The sequence below is a fragment of the Oncorhynchus clarkii genome, chromosome 16 (genome assembly GCF_045791955.1).
Source record: "Oncorhynchus clarkii lewisi isolate Uvic-CL-2024 chromosome 16, UVic_Ocla_1.0, whole genome shotgun sequence".
Lineage (NCBI taxonomy): Eukaryota > Metazoa > Chordata > Actinopteri > Salmoniformes > Salmonidae > Oncorhynchus > Oncorhynchus clarkii.
In genome coordinates, this window is record NC_092162.1 from 59,514,604 (window position 1) to 59,537,731 (window position 23,128).

The window sequence follows — 23,128 nt, forward strand, 5'->3', positions numbered from 1 at the left end:
GGTTTATCTCGGCCCTGTTTCCGTCATAAAAAATCGACAGTCGGCGCTAAACTTTGACGTGTTAACGGTCGTCATTGGCTAGCACAGCCACAAAGGCATAAACCCCGCCTCTTTTTTTTTTATTTGTATTTTTTTACAATTTCTCTTCTTAAAATCTGACTTTAAACCTAAATTTAACCACACTACAAACCTTATGTACAATCCTTAAATTAAATTAAGACCAAAAAGCAACAAAAGAAAGTATGTATTTTTACGATATATCCAATTTTGACTTTGTGGCTGTGGTAACTCGTGACAACCGTGTAGAACGTGTTCGCCATAATAAACCCCGAACAAGGCTGTGCTAAAACAAGTGATAAGGTGCTGTGCGAAGCTGCAGTTTGTATTGTTTTTAACAATACAGGTCTAGCTAGCAAGTGTATGTCGGGATTTTTAAAAGTATTTTTTTTGTGGAAGGAATAAGGAAAGCGAGGGAAAATTGAGCATATCAAGGTACGCATTCGCATAACATGCTAATAATGTGTTCGCTAGCTAGCTACATAGCTAGCGTTAGTTAGCCAACAATGCTGTCTCGCACATTAATAACTGTCTACTCTGGGCGGTCTTGTAGCTAGCTCGTGTGCACAATCAATGCAAACAGCAGTTTCTGAACACTGAACTAAGTGTAACTTCGCTTAAACAGATTTTCCAACGTTGTAACTATATAGCGAATATCCGTAGCTAGCTATCTAGCTGGTACATTTAGCTAAACGGGGTATTTCACACCTGCAGAGTTTATCTAAGAAATAAGTTAGCTATCGACGTACCGATGACGGTGTTGCTTGTCATCCTGTACAGTAGCTAGCTAACGTTTAGCTATATATTCCAGAGACAGTAACGGTAGCAAGCTGACGTTAGAAATAGGCTAACTAGTAGCTACTACACAGTAACGTTAGATAGCTATTGGATGGTTTCTAGCATCATGACCAAATCACCTGTTGACCGTTGGAGTCTCTAGGGACCTATGCAGCTGTCTGACTGGAGATGTTCTGAACTGAAGCCCAAAGAAAGGTCCCCTTTGTGTCACTTGTTGCAACTGGAGAGGAAGTTGTGGTTTGTGTGCATAGATCGATCATGCATTAAATATATTTTATTTCAGGAGTAGACCAAATAAGTAAGCTAGTGTTAGTGACTATCACTATCCGTCAGTTGCCTGTCATTGTAAATGTTGATATGGGCTAGATTGATTTCATACCACTTTTCTGTCAACATTCAATGGTTCCATCTTGCTTGCACCAACCATTGTTTTCCACATTCTTTCATCATGTGTTTTCTGTGTTAGGCCACACCATGGCGTCGGCATCTGCCAGCGTGGATTCCAAGGCAGAGCTGACCGCTCTGCTGGAGCATTGGTTGGAGAAGTGGGAGGGGGAGCAGCAGGCTAGCACACCAGACCTGGTTAACATCCTCACCAAGTGAGTGCCTGTGTAATAAAGGAGGATAATGTTTTGTAACACCAGTGGATATTATGGGAAGTTTCAACAACAACAAAAATGCACTTACTTTATTCAGATCACATTACTTGAAGGGATGGATGTTTTTTTTTTTTTAAAGCCTCTGGACATTTAGGAATATGTTGTCTATATCATGGGTTTTATTTTCCTCACAGGATCTCAGAGCTGGTGGAGAGGGAGACTGAGGAATATCACAAAGCTGATCCTGATCCTTTTGATGACAGGCACCCTGGTAAGATGTTTTATTTCTGTTGTGTGTAGTCATAGCTATATAATTAACTATAGCTAGCAAAAGTGATAGTTGTTGATATTTTTAATTCTCCCCACCTTTTGTCACTTAGGGAGAGCTGATCCAGAATGCGTCTTAGGTCATCTGCTTAAGATCCTGTTCAAAGATGATGACTTCATGAATGCGGTAAGAATGGAAAACAATTATACTTATTTAGTATTATTTGTAAATTGATGATCTGGTGAGTGCATGTTATTTCAACTCCTGTCTTTTTCCAGTTGGTGAATAGCTATGTGATGACCAGCAGAGAGCTCACACTTAACACGGCAGCCTGTCGCTTGCTGCAGAACATCATGCCTGGGTTGGAGACCGCTGTGGTCTTTCAGGAGAAGGTATGCTACAACCTGCTTATGTGGAGATGCACTTAAACATGTTTATAGATTTAGTTAGCTAGAATATGCAACCTATTCAATAATCATGATGTTGTGTTTGTGACAGGAGGGCATAGTGGAGAGGCTGTTTAAATGGGCCCAGGAGGCTGAGCAACCCCTGATGATCTATGCTACGGGCCTGCTGGCTGGAGCCATGGAGAACCAGGACATCGCTGCCAACTACAGGGAGGAGAACTCAGTCCTGGTCAGTGCCCAAACCCTATTATGAGGTGTTTTTATTAAGCCTCTGAGAAGGTTTAACAACATGAACCTAAGATCGTGTATAAATACTGCAATGTGGGTTCAATTTAATTTGACCTTGTGTTGCCACGTGGGCGCCATGGTGTCCATCCGTATCTCTGAATGACGCTAGATACATCTCTCTCGCTCTCTCAGGTGCCTCTAATGCTGCAGCGGCTACGTGAGCTGCAGGCTAAGGACACTGAGAACAGGAAGGAGTTTAAACGGCCCAGTCCCAGGAAGGCCCTGGGGGAACCTCTCCTTCCTCTGGATGAGGAGACTGTTGACGGAGGCTTCGAGGACACCCCGTTCTCCTCTGGGAATAACGGCACAGAGAGGGTGGAGAAGGGACCAGAGGAGGACAGAGAGGAGAACCCCTTCCCCCCAGGGAATAACAGAACAGAGAAGGGACCAGAGGAGGACATAGAGGAGAGCCCCTTCCCCAGCAATGAGTCTGACAACTCTTCCCACAAGATCAGCAGCTGCACCAGCTCGTCCATTAAAGGCCTGATGAAACCTGTGTCTGCCCCGCAGTCTCTGTCCCACCGGGACTTCCCAGATGGCAGGGCGGAGGGCAGCAGTAACCTCAAGAGGAGGGCGGAGAGGGAGAATGGACGGAAGGTGAAACAGAAGCTGAACTTCTCCCTGCCGGAGCCGGAGAGGAGCTTCAGCGAGCTGTCCAACAGCAGCTGGTCTGAGATGAGCCCCTGGGTGATTGGGAACAACTATCACCTTTACCCTCTGACTCCGGAGATGGAGCAGAGGCTCATCCTACAGTACCTAACCCCTCTGGGGGAGTACCAGGAGGTTAGTGTCTGCTACATAAACCTACCAGCAGATGTCAGTCTTGTCAAACTCTATTATAAGAGCAAGTACTGTACTCGTTGAAGACGAAGATGATGCCATAAATAACTGTAGACTGCTAGACAGACAAGTAGTACTCTGCATAAATGATTCATTTCTCTGTATTATTTTCTGTCTTTCAGCTGTTGGCTGTCTTCATGCAGATGGGAGCCTGTGAGCTGCTCATCCATTACATGGACCTGAAGCAGACCAACGATGTACAGCTCACCTTTGAGGCTCTCAAGGTAACCTTACTGCAACTAGGGCTGTTGCGGTGATCGTATTACGGGCGGTCAGGAAGGCAGCCAATTTCCACGTGACCGTTTAGTCACGCTAATTAGGCTTCTCCAAGCTCAGATGCTGCTGGTCATTAGTAGCCTAACAAACTTGCTAACTGCCTGATATTCGGCACTATATTGTCCCTCTAATCACTCTGACATTAATGCAAATGTTATTGAAAATCGAATCAAACACTTCATGAGAGCCCATGGGCTAATGTTGCACAACATTTCTATAGCGTATGCAATTGCATGAGAAAAGAGGAGGATCACATCAGCTTTCTATAGGCTAGGCCAACTATATTTATTTCTCAACTTTCCTAATATTAAGCACATTGCTCTACCATACAACAGGAGTATAGCCTTAAAATCAAATCAAATCAAATTTTATTTGTCACATACACATGGTTAGCAGATGTTAATGCGAGTGTAGCGAAATGCTTGTGCTTCTAGTTCCGACAATGCAGTGATAACCAACAAATAATCTAACTAACAATTCCAAAACTACTGTCTTATACACAGTGTAAGGGGATAAAGAATATGTACATAAGGATATATGAATGAGTGATGGTACAGAGCAGCATAGGCAAGATACAGTAGATGATATCGAGTACAGTATATACATATGAGATGAGTATGTAAACAAAGTGGCATAGTTAAAGTGGCTAGTGATACATGTATTACATAAGGATGCAGTCGATGATATAGAGTACAGTATATACGTATGCATGTGAGATGAATAATGTAGGGTAAGTAACATTATATAAGGTAGCATTGTTTAAAGTGGCAAGTGATATATTTACATCATTTCCTATCAATTCCCATTATTAAAGTGGCTGGAGTTGAGTCAGTGTCATTGTCAGTGTGTTGGCAGCAGCCACTCAATGTTAGTGGTGGCTGTTTAACAGTCTGATGGCCTTGAGATAGAAGCTGTTTTTCAGTCTCTCGGTCCCAGCTTTGATGCACCTGTACTGACCTCGCCTTCTGGATGATAGCGGGGTGAACAGGCAGTGGCTCGGTGGTTGTTGTCCTTGATGATCTTTATGGCCTTCCTGTAACATCGGGTGGTGTAGGTGTCCTGGAGGGCAGGTAGTTTGCCCCCGGTGATGCGTTGTGCAGACCTCACTACCCTCTGGAGAGCCTTACGGTTGAGGGTGGAGCAGTTGCCGTACCAGGCGGTGATACAGCCCGACAGGATGCTCTCGATTGTGCATCTGTAGAAGTTTGTGAGTGCTTTTGGTGACAAGCCGAATTTCTTCAGCCTCCTGAGGTTGAAGAGGCGCTGCTGCGCCTTCTTCACGATGCTGTCTGTGTGAGTGGACCAATTCAGTTTGTCTGTGATGTGTATGCCGAGGAACTTAAAACTTACTACCCTCTCCACTACTCTTCCATCGATGTGGATAGGGGGGTGTTCCCTCTGCTGTTTCCTGAAGTCCACAATCATCTCCTTAGTTTTGTTGACGTTGAGTGTGAGGTTATTTTCCTGACACCACACTCCGAGGGCCCTCACCTCCTCCCTGTAGGCCGTCTCGTCGTTGTTGGTAATCAAGCCTACCACTGTTGTGTCGTCCGCAAACTTGATGATTGAGTTGGAGGCGTGCGTGGCCACGCAGTCGTGGGTGAACAGGGAGTACAGGAGAGGGCTCAGAACGCACCCTTGTGGGGCCCCAGTGTTGAGGATCAGCGGGGAGGAGATGTTGTTGCCTACCCTCACCACCTGGGGGCGGCCCGTCAGGAAGTCCAGTACCCAGTTGCACAGGGCGGGGTCGAGGCCCAGGGTCTCGAGCTTGATGACGAGCTTGGAGGGTACTATGGTGTTGAATGCCGAGCTGTAGTCGATGAACAGCATTCTCACATAGGTATTCCTCTTGTCCAGATGGGTTAGTGCAGTGTGGTTGAGATTGCATCGTCTGTGGACCTATTTGGGCGGTAAGCAAATTGGAGTGGGTCTAGGGTGTCAGGTAGGGTGGAGGTGATATGGTCCTTGACTAGTCTCTCAAAGCACTTCATGATGACAGATGTGAGTGCTACGGGGCGGTAGTCGTTTAGCTCAGTTACCTTAGCTTTCTTGGGAACAGGAACAATGGTGGCCCTCTTGAAGCATGTGGGAACAGCAGACTGGTATAGGGATTGATTGAATATGTCCGTAAACACACCGGCCAGCTGGTCTGCGCATGCTCTGAGGGCGCGGCTGGGGATGCCGTCTGGGCCTGCAGCCTTGCGAGGGTTAACACGTTTAAATGTTTTACTCACCTCGGCTGCAGTGAAGGAGAGACCGCATGAAAATGAATCACTGGAAAAGCATCCTCCATTCTCTATTTAAGTGCATAGATAACATGTTGTTTTTCGTCTGCCCATTTTTCGAGACAGTTGCGTGATAATGGTCCATTCTAAATCAATATAAATTTCACGCACACAGTACCAGTCAAAAGTTTGGACACACCTACTCATTCCAGGGTTTTTCTTTATCTTTACTAATTTTACATTATAGTTTTGATGTCTTCACTATTATTCTATGAAATAACACATGAAATCATGTAGTAGCCAAAAGTGTTAAACAAATCTAAATATATTTGAGATTCTTCAAAGTAGCCACCCTTTGCCTTGACAGCTTTGCACTCTCTTGGCATTCTCTCAACCAGCTTCGAGGTAGTCACCTGGAATGCATTTCAATTAACAGGTGTGCCTTGTTAATTTGTGGAATTTCAGTTGTGTTGTGACATGGTAGGTGTGGTATACAGAAGATAGCCCTATTTGGTAAAGGAACAAGTTCTTAATATGGCAAGAACTACTCAAATAAGCGAAACGAAAGTCCATCATTACTTTAAGACATGAAGGCCAGTCAGTCTGGAAAATTTGAAGAACTTTGAAAGTTTCTTCAAGTGCAGTCACAAAAGCCTTCAAGCGCTATGATAAAACTGGCTCTCATGAGGACTGCCACAGGAAAGGAAGACCCAGAGTTACCTCTGCTGCAGAGGATAGGTTCATTAGAGTTAACTGCACCTCAGATTGCAGCCCAAATAAATGCTTCACAGAGTTCAAATAACAGACACATCTCAACGTCAACTTTTCAGAGGAGACTCCGTGAAATCAGGCCTTCATAGTCTAATTGCTGCAAAGAAACCAGGTACAAAAGTATCTTTATCCACAGTAAAACGAGTCCTATATCAACATAACCAGAAAGGCTGCTCAGCAAGGAAGAACGGATCCAAAACCACCATTTAAAAAAGCCAGACAACGGTTTGCAAATGCACATGGGGACAAAGATTGTACTTTTGAGAGAGATGTCCTCTGGTCTGATGAAACAAAAATATAAGCTTTTGGCCATAATGACCATTGTTATGCTTGGAGGAAAAAGAGGGAGCCTTGCAAGCCGAAGAACACCATTCCAACCGTGAAGCACGGGGGTGACAGCATCATGTTGTGGGGGTGATTTGCTGCAGGAGGGACTGGTACACTTCACAAAATAGATGGCATCATGAGTTAGGAAATTTATGTGGATATATTGAAGCAACATCTCCAGCCATCAGTTTAAAACTTGGTCACAAATGGGTCTTCCAAATGGACAATGACCTCAAGCATACTTCCAAAGTTGTGGCAAAATGGCTTAAGGACAACAAAGTCAAGGTATTGGAGTGGCCATCACAAAGCCCTGACCTCAATCCTATAGAAAATTTGTGGGTAGGACTGAAAAAGCGTGTGCGAGCAAGGAGGCCTACAAACCTGACTCAGTTACACCAGCTCTGTCAGGAGGATTGGGCCAAAATTCACCCAACTTATTGTGGGAAGCTTGTGGAAGGCTACCCAAGTTAAACAATTTAAAGACAATGCTACCAAATACTAATTGAGTGTATGCAAACTTTTGACCCACTGGGAATGTGATGAAATAAATAAAAGCTGAAATAAATCCTCTCTACTATTATTCTGACATTTCACATTCTTAAAATAAAGTGGAGATCCTAACTGACCTAAGACAGGGAATTTTTACCAGGATTAAATGTCAGGAATTGCGAAACGTGAGTTTTTAAATGTATTTGGCTAAGGTGTATGTAAACTTCCAACTTCAAGTGTAGATGTGTGGAAGCCAGGAGATGCTGAATGTTTGTTAATTAACGGTCAATTACTGTGAGACCCAACAGTTATTTGCTTGACAGTCACTGGCTGATGAAATTTAGTGACTCCCACAGCCCTAGCAGTAACTGACTTAGAATGCGTCTCAATTGTTTAAAGAAGTGCATCCCAGCTTTATCCTAGGATTCCCGTTCTCTACCTGTAGTACCTGGCCTCCCTGCTCCTGCATAAGAAGTTTGCAGCCCAGTTTGTGGCCCATGGAGGAGTTCAGAAGCTTCTGGAGATCCCCAAGCCTTCCATGGCCGCCACGGGGGTGTCTCTGTGCCTCTACTACCTGGCCTACAACCAGGATGCCATGGAGAGGGTAGGGGACCAACACACACCATAAAGATCAACTGTTCCTGTGGTCTGTGTGTGTAACACAGATTTACATTGAAGTAAATTAAGTCCATACAAATTGTGTGTTCACTTCATGTGTTTCTGTTCCCCTTAGGTATGTATGCTGCCTCACTCCATCCTATCTGACGTGGTGAGCTACACTCTGTGGCTGTTGGAGTGTTCCCACGCCTCGGGCTGCTGCCACGCCACCATGTTCTTCTCCATTTCCTTCTCCTACCGAGCCGTGCTGGAACTCTTCGACAGGCAGGACGGCCTCCGACGCCTCGTCAACCTGGTAGGAGGGCCTGTCTGGTTTATTCTTGCTTCTGTTTCCTCTAGCTGTCACTAGGACAGGGTTTTCTAATATTTGTAAAAAATACTGTTTTGGTATTTCTGTCTCTCGATCAGTTCTCTGAACATGCTCACTGTTGCAGTGTGTATTACACTGCTGCTTATTGTGTATAATTCTACTGTCTCCAGATAAGTACGCTGGAGATCTTAAACCCTGAAGACCAGGCGGCCCTGCTGAGTGATGACCAGATCTTCTCCAGCAGGCAGACAGCCAAGCACACCTGCATGGCCCTGCGCAGGTTCTTCGAGGCCCATCTGGCCATCAAGGTGGAGCAGGTCAAGCAGTCCCTGCAGCGGACTGAGGGGGGCGCTCCCATTCACCCTCAGCCCTACTACAAGGTAGGCGGAACAGGCCTTCCCATCTGAGTTGGGAGATTGAAGTGATTGTGTTTGCTCTAAATTGCCAATTTCTTTCTATAGGGATTTATAAAGTTCCCTTTCTGAATTGACCCCAACCCCTTGGAACCCATCATCACAGATATACCTTAGTGATGTTTTTCCTTCAGAGGTGCCTCATTGTCCTTCTGTTCCCCAGGCGTGCAGCTACACCCATGAGCAGGTGGTGGAGATGATGGAGTTCCTGATCGAGTACGGCCCAGTCAGATTGTACTGGGAGCCAGCTGAGGTCTTCCACAAGCTGTCCTGTGTTCAGCTGCTGCTGCAGCTCATCTCCATTGCTTGTGACTGGAGGACCTACTATGGCAGGTAAGGACAGAAAATAAATGCAACCTTCCTTCTCTATTGCAAGTACAGATTCCCTTGTGGGAAGTTGGCAGATCGGCTGTACCGACTTCAGACGACTGCCAAGACACTTGTTGGGGGTTGTAGAGCAAAACTGAGAACACCATCGTGTTCGTGAGAGTCTCATCTTTCCATAAACATAATAGTTTGTAGGCCAAACTGTTCGGATGCTACAAATGTTTTGGTGAGAATATAATAATTTGCTAATATTGTATTTAATTTGCCTTAGTGGCAATATGTAACTTTTTGGGCGACCTGACCGAATGTATAGATCTCATTCTACTTGAAAGCCTAAGAAGCGGTAGATTTGTTCATGTGCACTATTTCCATGCTTCCCTTTTAATTATTTTTTTTACTTTCAGTTTTATACCAGTTTCAAACAGCTGAAATAATATTTCTGGTTCTGGAAAATGTATTTCACAGTGGTTTAGACGGTACAATGATTCTCTACACTACACTAGCTTATTTTGTCACATAAATTGAAATTAGACGAACTGTTATAGTTTTAGCAACCAGAAAATGTCAGTGATTTCTGCATAGTGCAACTTCAATATTGCTGGACCCCAGGAAGAGTAACTGCTGCAAAACTAACCAGTGCCTTATGGGTATCCATAATTAAAATACTCTGCTCTATATTAAAATACATCTCTATTCATTATGGAGAACACTTGTTTATATCTTTTCACAATTTAAGTGAATACCCGAGTAATACTGTGTGACTATTTACCTCCGTTTCCCTCCGTGTTGTCCCCTAGGAGTGACACTGTACGTTATGCCCTGGACATACTGAGCATCCTGACAGTGATCCCGAAGACCCAGCTGCTGATGGCTGAGTCTGTGGCTGTGCCAGATGGGGAGGGGGGTAATGCAGTCTCCACCGTGGGTACGTTACCTGTCCTGTCATGGCGTTCTATTGACACCTTATCTATCCAGCAGACCAGGACTGTTTGCTTTGGGGTTTAATCTTAATGTTCAGTTGTTCCTCAGGTATGAGTGTAGTCCTGTTGGTGGCGGAGGGAGAGGTGTTTGTGAACGACGCCGAGATCCAGAAGTCTGCTCTGCAGGTGGTCATCAACTGTGTGTGTGCTCCGGACAAACGCATGTCCAGCATCGGCAAGTTCATCTCGGGCACTCCTCGTAGACGCCTGCCCCAGACTACCAAGAGCAGCGAGAGCGTGCTCAGCAAGATGTGGAACGTGGTGCAGTCTAACAACGGCATCAAGGTGAGAGAAGATTAACTTCGGAACTGTCTATTGATAGATATTACGCTGGTATGTTGTTGGGCGCTACTGGTCTCTGATTTGTCTATTCATTAATGGTTTGGGTTACTTTTATGATTTCTCAATACTGTTATTATGCACTCGTAACCATAGCTAGTTCTTCTGCCTTCTCCCTGTAGGTGCTCCTGTCCCTGCTGACGGTAAAGATGCCCATCACAGATGCGGATCAAATCCGGGCCCTGGCCTGTAAGGCCCTGGTGGGTCTGTCCCGCTCCAGCTCAGTCAGACAGATTATCAGCAAGCTGCCTCTCTTCAGCAGCGGACACATCCAGCAGCTTATGAAGGAGCCTGTGCTCCAAGACAAACGCAGCGAACACGTCAAATTCTGCAAGTTTGCGGCAGAGCTCATCAAGCGAGTGTCTGGTAAACCCCTCATGATAGGGACGGATGTGTCCCTGGCCTGGCTGCAGAGGGCTAATGTGGTGGCCCAGTCCAGGATCTCCTTCCCTGAGAAGGAGCTACTGCTGTTGATCCGGAACCACCTGGTGGCCAAAGGCCTGCATGACACGGCCACCACACTCACCAAGGAGGCCGACCTCCCCATGGCCATCCTCCCCCACCCATCTTCCTCAGCTTTACTTCCTGTCGTTGTTCCCCCTCCTCCTGCCTCTCCTGCCCCTGCCCTCCCCCGGACCCCTCGGCTGGCCAATGGGGTTGCAGCGCGGTTGGCGAGCCACGGCTCTCATCCGTCCATGCCGTTGTCAGTTCAGCCCCGTCCCTCGACATCGCAACTCCTCGCACTCCCCCCGGCCGCCCCTCCCCTGTTGACCCCTCACCAAAGCAACGGCTCTCCCCTAATCGGTCGGATCGTGTTCACGCGAGAGCGCCCGTCGCCATGCCCTGTGCCTGCCAGCTGTAAGAAGCCGCGGGTGCTGAGGCAGAAGTCAGATTACGGTGCCTTCAGCCAGAGTCCAGCCATGAAGAAACAGCTGGACAGACACCTGCCCTCTCCCCCCGCCCTGGACAGCATCATCACAGAGTACCTGAGGGAGCAGCACGCGCGCTGCAAGAACCCTGTCACCACCTGCCCCCCTTTCTCCCTTTTCACCCCCCACCAGTGCCCCGAACCCAAGCAGAGGCGCCAGGCCCCAACCAACTTCACCTCCCGAAACACACGCAGGGTCGTCTACCCCAAGTATGGAGGGGTGGACGGGGGCTGCTTCGACAGACATCTCATCTTTAGCAGGTATGTTTGGTTCCTAATACACTGGGGACTCAAAGTCCTTTTTAATTGGGTTTTTAGATGGACTTATCTGGGTAACATGTTCCCCTTTCCCCCAGGTTTCTCTGGGTAACATGTTCCCCTTTTCCCCCAGGTTTCTCTGGGTAACATGTTCCCCTTTTCCCCCAGGTTTCTCTGGGTAACATGTTCCCCTTTTCCCCCAGGTTTCTCTGGGTAACATGTTCCCCTTTTCCCCCAGGTTTCTCTGGGTAACATGTTCCCCTTTTCCCCCAGGTTTCGTCCCATGTCTGTGTTCAGGGAGGCAGATGAGGATGAGAGTGGGTTCATGTGTTGTGCCTTCTCTGCCCGTGAGCGGTTCCTGATGCTGGGGACGTGTACGGGCCAGCTCAAACTCTACAATGTGTTCACAGGCCAGGAGGAGGCGAGCTACAGCTGCCACAGCTCTGCCATCACACACCTAGAGCCATCACGGGTCAGTGGGGACATTTAAAAATCTACATGTCTTGTGGATATCTAATACATTCGTTTTTTAGTGAAACTTTTGTCTTTTTTGTCATCAGGATGGCTCTCTGTTGTTGACGTCGGCATCATGGAGTTATCCTCTGTCTGCACTGTGGGGCATGAAGTCAGTGTTCATCATGAAGTAAGTGTGACACAGGAGACTAACCTTGGTTATTTCTTCAAATGGGGATGACTGCTTTACCCATTCCATTTCTATGGTTAATTATATTGGTTGTGTGTTTATGGTGCTACCTGCCCAATGGTCCAGCTGCTCAGTGCCAGCAGAGCATGGATCTGCTGAAAGAGACTGACACATTCGTTAAACACACTAACTGAACTGCCTTAGTCCTGGGAATTGCCAGGGACCTTGCAATACAATACTATCACAATACTTAGGTGTTATTCGATATGTATTGTGACTCACACTATTCAATACTGTAATTTTTATTGTGATTGATGTTCGGAACACTGCTCACTATATGTCTACTGCAGAGAGACGAGAACATGAGGAAATTAGTTTTGATCAATCATGGAAATAAAATAACTGAAAACATGTCTCACTATTTAAAAAGAGGGCGAACAAGCTGTAGGATGAAAAATACCGGAGGGTTAGCGCAGGTACAGCTCTCTAGCACTAGCTAACAAATTACAAATAAAAAATTATACTTGGAGTCAAAGTATCAATATAATATCGTCCAAAATAGTGTTGCAATATGTTACTTTCTATTTTTTTATCCCCATCACTATGTGATAGGGCTGGAATGTTCACTTCATACAATACACAGTGTAGTGGGGCCTCCTTCTGCCCTCAGTTTAACCAAAGCAACATTGGTGCATCATTACTTAACCTAAATGGCTTATTCTATATGGCCTGAAGTCAGACGTTGTAAGGAATATTTTCTATTTCTCTCTATTTATTCTTCTTTCCAGGCATTCCTTCTTAGATGATCATTATGTGGAGTTCAGCAAACTCTCACAAGACCGAGTTATTGGCACAAAGGAACACATAGCCCACGTAAGTCTTCTTTATAAACATCTAAAGGTTAAACTGAATGACCAGGTACACAAGCTTTGTTTTTTTTGTCCTGATCACCTGATCTTTGGGTCTCAGATCTATGACATCCAGACGGGGCAGAAAACCCTGACCCTCAACTACCCGGACCTGGCCAATAACTACAAGCGGAACTGTGCGACCTTTAACCCCACTGACGACCTGGTGCTGAACGATGGTGTACTGTGGGACGTGCGCTCGGCTCGTGCCATCCACAAGTTTGACAAGTTCAACATGAACATCAGTGGAGTGTTCCACCCCAATGGCCTGGAGGTCATCGTCAACACTGAGATTGTATCCGACTCACAGACTGTACAATAGTTATAGTCATATTTGTAGAGTTAATTGGCGGTACTGAGCCTGCATCAGTTTGTCTGATAAGTGACCTAATGTCAAGATGGGACTGTCCCATGCCATCTGTTGAGTACATCCCAATCCCAGAGGTATTAGGTAGAGTAGTCAATATGCTATATTGATAATGTGACAGTGTGATTCCTTAATGGTTGTGTCAGTGGGACCTGCGGACTTTTCACCTCCTCCATACAGTGCCAGCTCTGGACCAGTGTAGGATCGTCTTCAACAACAACGGCACGGTCATCTACGGAGGTAAGGACTATGGGAAATGAAGTAGTGTGCGGTGGTAGCAAGGCTGGTCAAATTCCACCTTATGGTGAAGAGCTAAGACTTTTAGATGTGTGTTGAAAGGTGAATGCTTGTGGGGTTGTGTTTTCACGACATGTGAAAGGTGCATGTAGATGTGTGTGTTTGATGCCACACGGCCCTGCTGAACCATATGGCCGGGAGGCTGTGCCCTGAGTGAGCAGAGGAGTCTAACCAGCTGGTTCACATCTACAGCCACTGGGGGGCCATGATAGCTCCACCCACATCAAATGTATTTATATAGCCCTTCGTACATCAGCTGATATCTCAAAGTGCTGTACAGAAACCCATTCTAAAACCCCAAACAGCAAGCAATGCAGGTGTTGAACCACGTGGGCTAGGAAAAACTCCCTAGAAAGGCCAAAACCTAGGACGAAACCTAGAGAGGAACCAGGCTATGAGGGGTGGCCAGTCTTCTTCTGGGTGTGCCGGGTGGAGATTATAACAGAACACGGCCAAGATGTTCAAATGTTCATAAAGGACCAGCATGGTCAAATAATAGGTCTGGGACAGGTAGCACATCCGGTGAACAGGTCAGGATTCCATAGCCGCAGGCAGAAGAGTTGAAAACGGCCAGGTGGACTGGGGACAGCAAGGAGGCATCATGCCAGGTAGTCCTGAGGCATGGTCTGAGGGCTCAGGTCCTCTGAGAGAGAAAGAAAGAGAATTAGAGAGAGCATACTTAAATTCACACAGGACACCAGATAAGACAGGAGAAGTACTCCAGATATAACAAACTGACATTAGCCCCCCCCGACACAAACTACTGCAGCATAAATACTGGAGGCTGAGACAGGAGGGGTCAGGAGACACTGTGGTCCATCCGATGATACCCCCGGACAGGGCCAAACAGGAAGGATATAACCACACCCACTTTGCCAAAGCACAGCCCCCACACCACTAGAGGGATATCTTCAACCACCAACTTACCATCCTGAGACAAGGCTGAGTATAGCCCACAAAGATCTCCGCCGGAGGGCGGGCGCCAACCCAGACAGGAAGATCACATCAGTGACTCAACCCACTCAAGTGACACACCCCTCCTAGGGACGGCATGAAAGAACCGGCCAGGCAGAGACCGCAAGGGTGGGTTGTTGCTCCAGAGCCTTTCCATTCACCTTCACACTCCTGGGCCAGACTACACTCAATCATATGACCCACTGAAGAAGTGAGTCTTCAGTAAAGACTTACCGAGTTTGCGTCTCTCACATGGGTAGGCAGACCATTCCATAAAAATGGAGCTCTATAAGAGAAAGCCCTGCCTCCAGCTGTTTGCTTAGAAATTCTAGGGACAATTAGGAGGCCTGCGTCTTGTGACCATAGCGTACGTGTAGGTATGTACGGCAGGACCAAATCAGAGAGATAGGTAGGAGCAAGCCCATGTAATGCTTTGTAGGTTAGCAGTAAAACCTTGAAATCAGCCCTTGCCTTGACAGGAAGCCAGTGTAGAGAGGCTAGCACTGGAGTAATATGATCAAATTTTTTGGTTCTAGTCAGGATTCTAGCAGCCGTATTTAGCACTAAATGAAGTTTACACATCCACACCATTCTAACAGCTCAGTAGACCGAGACACTGTGAGGCCATGATAGATCCACCCACAGCAGTGGCACTCTAGCAGCAGTACCAGTCTTATCATGAACTCAGCAAAAAAAATGTCCCTTTTTCAGTGCCATGTCTTTCAAAGATAATTCGTAAAAATCCAAATAACTTCATTGTAAAGGGTTTAAAAACAGTTTCCCATGCTTGTTCAATGAACCATAAACAATTAATGAGCATGCACTAACAGCTTACAGATGGTAGGCAATTAAGGTCACAATTACAAAAACTTAGGGCACTAAAGAAGCATTTCTATTGACTCTGGAAAAACACCAAAAGAAAGATGCCCTAGGTCCCTGCTCATCTGCGTGAACGTGCCTTAGGCAGGCTGCAAGGAGGCGTGAGGACTGCAGATGTGGACAGGGCAACAAATTGCAATGTCCGTACTGAGAGACACCTAAGACAGCGCTACAGGGAGACAGGACGGACAGCTGATCGTCCTCGCAGTGGCAGACTACGTGTAACAACACCTGCACAGGTTCGGTACATCTGAACATCACACCTGCGTGACAGGTACAGGGTGGCAACAACAACTGTCCGAGCTACATCAGGAACGCAATAGGATGAGAGAGGCTGGACTGAGGGCTTGTCGGCCTGTTGTAAGGCAGGTTCTCACCAGACATCACCGGCAAAAACGTTGCCTATGGGCATAAACCCACAGTTGCTGGACCAAACAGGACTGGCAAAAGTGCTCTTCACTGCCAAGTCACGGTTTTGTCTCTCCAGGGGTGATTGTCGGATTCGATTTTATCGTCGAAGGAATGAGCGTTACACCGAGGCCTGTACTCTGGAGCTGGATCAATTTGGAGGTGGAGGGTATGTCATGGTCTGGGGCGGTGTGTCACAGCGTCATTGGACTTAGCTTGTTGTCATTGCAGGCTATCTCAACGCTGTGCGTTACAGGGAAGACATCCTCCTCCCTCGTGGTACCCTTCTTGCAGGCTCATCCTGACATTACCCTTCAGCATGGCAATGCCACCAGCCATACTGCTCTTTCTGTGCATGATTTCCTGCAAGACATGAATGTCAGTGTTCTGCCATGGCCAGCGAAGAGCCCGGACCTCAATCCCATTGAGCACGTCTGGGACCTGTTGGATCAGAGGGTGAGGGCTAGGGCCATTCCACCCCCCCCCCCCCCCCAGAAATGTCCAGGAACTTGCAGGTGCCTTGGTGGAAGAGTGGTGTAACATCTCACAGCAAGAACTGGCGAATTTGGTGCAGTCCATGAGGAGGAGATACACTGCAGTACCTAATGCAGCTGGTGTCCACACCAGATACTGACAGTTACTTTTGATTTTGACCACCCCCTTATCTAGGGTCATATTATTCTATTTATGTTAGTCACATGTCTGTGGAACTTGTTCAGTTTATGTCTGTTTAATCTTGTTATGTTCATACAAATTTTTACACAAATTAACGCAGTTGACAGTGAGAGGACGTTTCTTTTTTACTATCGATCTATTCATCCACCCACACTTCTGTTCAGCCAGTATGTGTGCAACTAGCTGTTCTTTTGCCATGATGAATCCTCACATTACAGGTACCTGAATTTAACCTTGCCATCCATTTTCAAGGAGGATTTTTCATTTCTTTCATTGGAATTCCAGTTCACTTGACTCTAGAAATGGAATTGACCCCAATCCTGTTACCCAAAGCCTTGTGGATACCATGAAGGCTCTGCACACCCATACCACACTGATTTAGTGGCCAAAAAAAGGGGTCAATGTCTATCGATCTGGCCACCCATTTTCCCTTCTAAATAAAAAATCTAATCTAACTTTGTCACATGCACCGAATACAACAAGTGTAGACCTTACCGTGAAATGCTTACTTACAAGCCCTGAAACAACAGTGTAGTTCAAGAAGAGTTTAAAAAAAATGTTTTTACCAAATAAACTAAAATAGAAAATTGATAATAAAAGTTACACAATAACATAAGAATAACAAGGCTATATACAGGGGTTACCGAGTCAGTGTTAGGGGTTACAGGTTAGTTGAGATAATTTGTACATGGAGATAGGGGTGAAGCGACTATAGATAATAGCAGCGAGCAGCCACAGTGTACAAACAAATGGGGTTAATGTGATGGTCTGGTGGCCATTTTTATTAATTGTTCAGCAGTCTTATGGCTTGTGGGTAGAAGCTGTTAAGGAGCCTTTTGGTCCTAGACTTGGCGTTCCGGTACCGCTTGCTGTGTGGTAGCAGAGAACAGTCTTACTTGGGTGACTGGAGTCGCTGACAATTTTATAAGCTTTCCTCTGACACCGCCTATTATATAGGTCCTGGATTGCAGAAAGCTTGGCCTCAGTGATGTATTGGGTCGTACGCACTACACTATGTAGCGCCTTAACGGTCAGATGCCAAGCAGTTGCCATACCAGGCGGTGATGCAACCTGTCAGGATGCTCTCTGGTACAGCTGTAGAACTTTTTGTGGATCTGGGGGCCCATGCCAAATCTTTTCACTCTCCTGAGGGGTGAAAGGTTTTGTCGTGCCCTCTTCAACACTGTCTTGGTGTGTTTGGACCATGATAGTTGGTTGGTGATGTGGATACCAAGGAACTTAACTCACGACCCGCTCCACTTGGCCCGCCTTTTCCTGTAGTCTACGATCAGCTCCTTTGTACTGATGCAACTGTTACCCATTGCCTGTAAAAAAATAATTGTATCCATCCATACACCTCTCTTGCTTTTTCTCTGTATATGAAGCACAACTATGTATGTGTTCCAATTGTGGCGTGTAGAGAACCTAACCCTGCTGGGTTGTTTTTGCAGCGATGCTCCAGGCAGATGATGATGATGACATTATGGAGATGCAGACGAAGACTCCCTTTGGCTCCTCCTTCAGGACGTTCAACGCCACCGACTACAAACCCATTGGTGAGATGGCTCTAAGACCCACACCATCACCAGTTTCAAGCCGTTGCATTTATCAGGAATTGACTATCCAGTTTTATACTGTACGACCCTAAACAACCCAGCCATGAGTCACTAGCAACAATTCCTGACCCTCCAACTGGGAAGCAATAATCTTGGATGTATTTGGTGTCTATAGCATCTTGCTGTGGAAGTGAATATAATTCATTTTGTTCCGTGAGCGAATAGACTCCATCCAAACAACTGGTTTCTGTATTAACTACTTTAGCTATGGTCAAGTTTGAACTATTGTGACAGGTTTATTTATTACATGACAATGAAACATACCCCCTCTCTTTCCCCCCCAGCCACCATTGACGTGAAGAGGAATATCTTTGACCTCTGCACAGACACCAAGGACTGCTACCTGGCTGTGATTGAGGTAGGTCTTTTGTCATCTGTAATATAACTCAATAAATCTGAACGGGCTTGAATCCAATGTTACACACTGGTAGAATAGTATTGGGAGACCGCCTCTGACACAACAGTTGTATGTTTCTGACTGCTGCGATCTCCCATCCAGAACCAGGACTCAGTCAACACAGACACGGTGTGCAGACTGTACGAGGTGGGACGCCAGAGACTGGCTGAAGAGGAGGAGGATGAAGATGATCAGGTAAAGAGAGACAACAAACCCGCTTCCTTTCAAAAAGCACAGCTCTATTATGTTGGTAGATAATTAATCAAATCACCAATCACTAACATTAGAACAACCTAAATATAGAAATGTAAGATCTGTGAAGCATGTTCCTTACACGGCTGTTCTGGAACACTTGTCCCTATCAGGAGGATGACGATCAAGATGATGACGATGATGATGATGATGACTCTGATGATGACATGGACACGGACCCTCTGATCGCTGAGCTGGATAACGAAAACGGGGAGGATGAGGAAGACGAGGAAGACGGGAACAATGAATTATCTCTCTCCGACGATGAGGTGTCTCGTCTGCTGGAGGGGGATGGAGAGGAGGAGGATGATGATGATGATGATGATGACTCAGATGACGATGAGGAAGATGGGGACCTTGCCCTGGATAACAGTGAGTAACAGTTGTCAGTTTGTCCTTCAGACATTCACTGATAGGTACAGCATGGGATGCAGGACAGGCAAGGTTGAAGTTGTTGGAAACAGTAAACTTAAACCTGTTGTCATAAGGGCTAGGCTACTTAACACTTTTTAGTAATGATGTAGCCATTTATGTTATTATTCTTGAAAAGCTGTTACTCTACTGCTGTGTGAGGACACTTCCGCTTGAGAGGGATTGACTGAATGAAAGGGAAAGGGAAAAAAAGATGGACCCTCACGCTGTCTGGGGCCATGTTGCGGAAGATATGTCGATTCTGCTTTCTGTCATTTTTCTACCACCACAGCAGTGACTTGTACAGTATTCTGTCCCATTTATCCCCCAGATCTCTAAATGTATCTTTGCTGTCTTTCTGTCAACCCAGCAGACAGCTCTGACAACTCTGACCTTGAGGATGACATCATCCTGTCCCTGAATGAGTGAGGAGCCGTCGGTGTCTGGGACAGAGAAACAAGGACGACGCGTCCAGACTCCTGGAGAGAGCGCTCCATGTGGATGAACCGTCATAAACAACTGAGACAAGACTATAAGGTACAGTTAGATAAGAGAGAGTTGGGCAGAAAGAAGGATGGGATTTGGGAAGTGAACTGAGAGCGCCAACAGAGCATTGCCAGTTTGGAATTCTGTCCAAGGCCCCCCACTACCAAGGAGCAAGTCATCCTGGGAGAAGCTGACGGAAGGAGTCAGTGAAGAGCCAGAAGAGAGATCCACCTTTCAAAACATTTCTACAGAAATTGAATTAGTGAAAAAAAATAGATTTGTATATGATATAGTTTTATATTACACTGTGGGCTTGATGAGTGGAAAACGATGTTTGTACAGACACAACAACAACTGAGGTTATAATTTTTTTCATTTTGATTTCATTAAAGCTCTTTCAAAAGTTTACCCTTTGATATGGACTATCCTTTATTTTTTAGAATGCTGAATGGCCACTGCTATTTGTAGAATTTTTTTTTTAGATTGGGAAACTGAAGAGCTGTTTTAGATGGGGAAACTGAATGAAGCTACTTCTGACTGTGGATTGGTAAGGCAGTGTTGGCTGACTCAAACATCCTGTTCTATACTGCATCAATTCCCACGTGGCCTGCTGAAGACTAAGGTGCTGCATGAGGTTTCCACTCTAACACAGTCTATGTGGAGCTAAAGCAGCCATATCCTCAGGTTCATCTCCACTGCACCTTCTACTATACAAACTTGACCAACGACCAAGACGCCACACACAATAGTGCTATCAATGACCAACACCACTGGATTTCACAGCAACAGATCAAACATGGTGCTCTTGAAAAATGCTGAAAACTGGTATTTTGTTTAGAAACTTCACACATTAGTGAGTGTAAAATGTGGACTACAAATATTGTCAGCACACGATTGATGTAGTTGTATGTCTACAAAATGAGGCCTTCAAGGATGTCTGTCTTTTTCCAAGTATGAATTTGGCTTTGGTTGACATTTTGAATGGTGCTTGATCTCAACCGTGGGTTTCTGCTGCCCACACACAGGTTAGTTTAAGGGAATACATACTTTACATTTGGATTGCATGCAAACATGTTAGGATTTGTTTTGCGTTCATTAGTGGACATTGCTTGTTCAGTTTTTAGTAAGCTACAACCTGTTTACCTTTCATTTTACTCTCATGGAACAACACCAACAGAACTTGACCTGGATTGGAGAATGTTTGCCGACTGTCAATGATGCAGACAGTGTATTTTGACTGAAATGGGCTTGTTTGGATCATCTTTCTGAACGTTTTATCTTGGGTGGCTTTAGAAGCTATTCCTGATAAGTATTAAATTGTGGATAGCTCTATTATTCAGTTGCAACTTCTTTATTAAGACACTCTATTCAAATGTAGATGTGGTCTTGCCTATTGCCAATACATCATGTTTTCTTTACCTAGTTTGATTACATTCTTTACCTTCTGCCTCTTCTCATTTCTTCAAGGAGGCACTCCTGTAAAGATCCATAAAAACATGTTCTGTACAGTATGTATCTAAAAGTATTTTTACTATAAATAAAATGAAAGGTTGAGCTCTGTTGTCTTTAAGCCTATTCATTGTTGGAAAACTCTGAACCATTGACATTAAGAGACTAACTCCCTGGCCTGAGCATTGAATATGACATATGCATCATACACCCAACAGCTATTATTCAGTCGCTGTGATGGAAGAGTGTGCTCACATTTCTGCCTACATAGAGCCAGGGATTATCGGCCAGAACATAAAACAAAGAGAATATGCAAATAGCATGTGGAGGAGATGTAGTCATTAGTTGTACCCCAATATTAGGGTTGGTCCACCAAGTGATGTTTGAGAAATCTGACTTGACTTTTTTTTTTTACATTTAAATACATTTCCCGTTTGTTTATATTAATGAAACAATACATTTTCCCCATCTCAAAGAGATTACATTTTTAAAAATACTAAGTGCCAAATAAAGTATAAAGTAACGGGGTTGACTATTTAATCTTAAATCAGCCTTAAATCCCCTTGTGACAGGAGGAATGGAAGCTTGTTATATGCAGCAAGGAATGGCCATTGAATCCAAGCTTCACAAAAAAAAAAGCTAAAACATTTCTAGCCTGTATATGTATGAGTAACAGGGTTGACGTGTTATGCTTGACCAACTCCGTTTTCCACCACAAAACACCAGTAAATTGCCAAAAAGAGTAGAACCAGCTTACCTGCTTTTACACTGATTTAACTATTCCGATGTTCAATGTTTCTTTTGAAAAATAATTGTTCAGTTCATGTAACAGGGTTGACCTTAAAATGAAGGACAGTTGTAAATGAATCACTAATCACATAAATTGACTGTCAAAGCAACAAAATAACTTGGGCTTTACATTGATGTTTAAATTAAGTAGGTTGAACGTTTAAATTAAGTAGGTTGAAATCTTCCTTGAAGTGACACAGGGTTGACAGAGGGAAATGTCAAAATGCAGTATTTTGGCACTTTAGCAATGCTTTATTCATATACAGTGGGGGGAAAAAAGTATTTGATCCCCTGCTGATTTTGTACTTTTGCCCACTGACAAAGAAATTATCAGTCTATAATTTTAATGGTAGGTTTATTTGAACAGTGAGAGACAGAATAACAACAAATAAATCCACAAAAATGCATGTCAAAAATGTGATCAATTGATTTGCATTTTAATGAGGGAAATAAGTATTTGACCCCCTCTGCAAAACATGACTTAGTACTTGGTGGCAAAACCCTTGTTGGCAATCACAGAGGTCAGATGTTTCTTGTAGTTGGCCACCAGGTTTGCACACATCTCAGGAGGGATTTTGTCCCACTCCTCTTTGCAGATCTTCTCAAAGTTATTAAGGTTTTGAGGCTGACGTTTGGCAACTCGAACCTTCAGCTCCCTCCACAGATTTTCTATGGGATTAAGGTCTGGAGACTGACTAACATTTTTGACGTGTTTTTCTGGATTTTTTTGTTATTCTGTCTCTCACTGTTCAAATAAACCTACCATTAAAATGATAGACTGATCATTTCTTTGTCAGTGGGCAAACGTACAAAATCAGCAGGGGATCAAAATACTTTTTTCCCCTCACTGTATATATATGAAGAAAGAAAATCTGATTTATTGAATTTTCCATGTGGTCTATATTAAAGAGCACTACATTTAGCAGGCATTTAAAATACAATATTGGTGCACAATTTCTACATAACTAGCAAAGGGATGCAAAAGGCACTCTTTGTGGTATGACCCAATCGTAGTGAAATAACCCAGTTCAACACACTCACACGCAGCTACTTCAGTTAAATATTTTTGTCGGCCACAT

General features: G+C 44.9%; 1 protein-coding gene across 2 annotated transcripts; it reads left to right on the forward strand.

The window, feature by feature from the left end:
* Window positions 1-281: 281 nt before the first annotated feature.
* LOC139368849 (DDB1- and CUL4-associated factor 1-like) lies at window positions 282-21,366 on the forward strand. 2 transcript variants are annotated; one of them, XM_071108261.1, is made up of 25 exons: window positions 282-492; window positions 1,322-1,454; window positions 1,649-1,725; window positions 1,835-1,908; window positions 2,001-2,114; window positions 2,221-2,358; window positions 2,550-3,200; window positions 3,380-3,481; window positions 7,791-7,949; window positions 8,079-8,258; window positions 8,444-8,653; window positions 8,850-9,019; window positions 9,811-9,938; window positions 10,043-10,278; window positions 10,455-11,521; window positions 11,792-11,990; window positions 12,079-12,161; window positions 12,950-13,034; window positions 13,131-13,364; window positions 13,583-13,676; window positions 18,101-18,205; window positions 18,550-18,623; window positions 18,765-18,857; window positions 19,028-19,286; window positions 19,696-21,366. In XM_071108261.1, exons 2-25 carry the CDS (start codon window positions 1,330-1,332, stop codon window positions 19,752-19,754), a joined length of 4,716 nt encoding a protein of 1,571 aa, XP_070964362.1. In that variant the 5' UTR covers window positions 282-492; window positions 1,322-1,329; the 3' UTR covers window positions 19,755-21,366. The 2 variants fall into 2 exon arrangements, with proteins under 2 accessions (XP_070964362.1, XP_070964364.1); XM_071108263.1 differs by having other exon boundaries at window positions 287-492; window positions 19,699-21,366.
* The last annotated feature ends 1,762 nt before the right edge of the window (window positions 21,367-23,128 follow it).

Excerpts from the sequence above, each read along its gene's own strand:
- LOC139368849 (XM_071108261.1), top strand. The coding sequence starts at position 1,330 with ATGGCGTCGGCATCTGCCAGCGTGGATTCCAAGGCAGAGCTGACCGCT. Across the intron at positions 2,359-2,549 it reads GGGAGGAGAACTCAGTCCTG|GTGCCTCTAATGCTGCAGCG; the intron begins GTCAGTGCCCAA and ends TCGCTCTCTCAG. Across the intron at positions 8,654-8,849 it reads ACCCTCAGCCCTACTACAAG|GCGTGCAGCTACACCCATGA; the intron begins GTAGGCGGAACA and ends TCTGTTCCCCAG.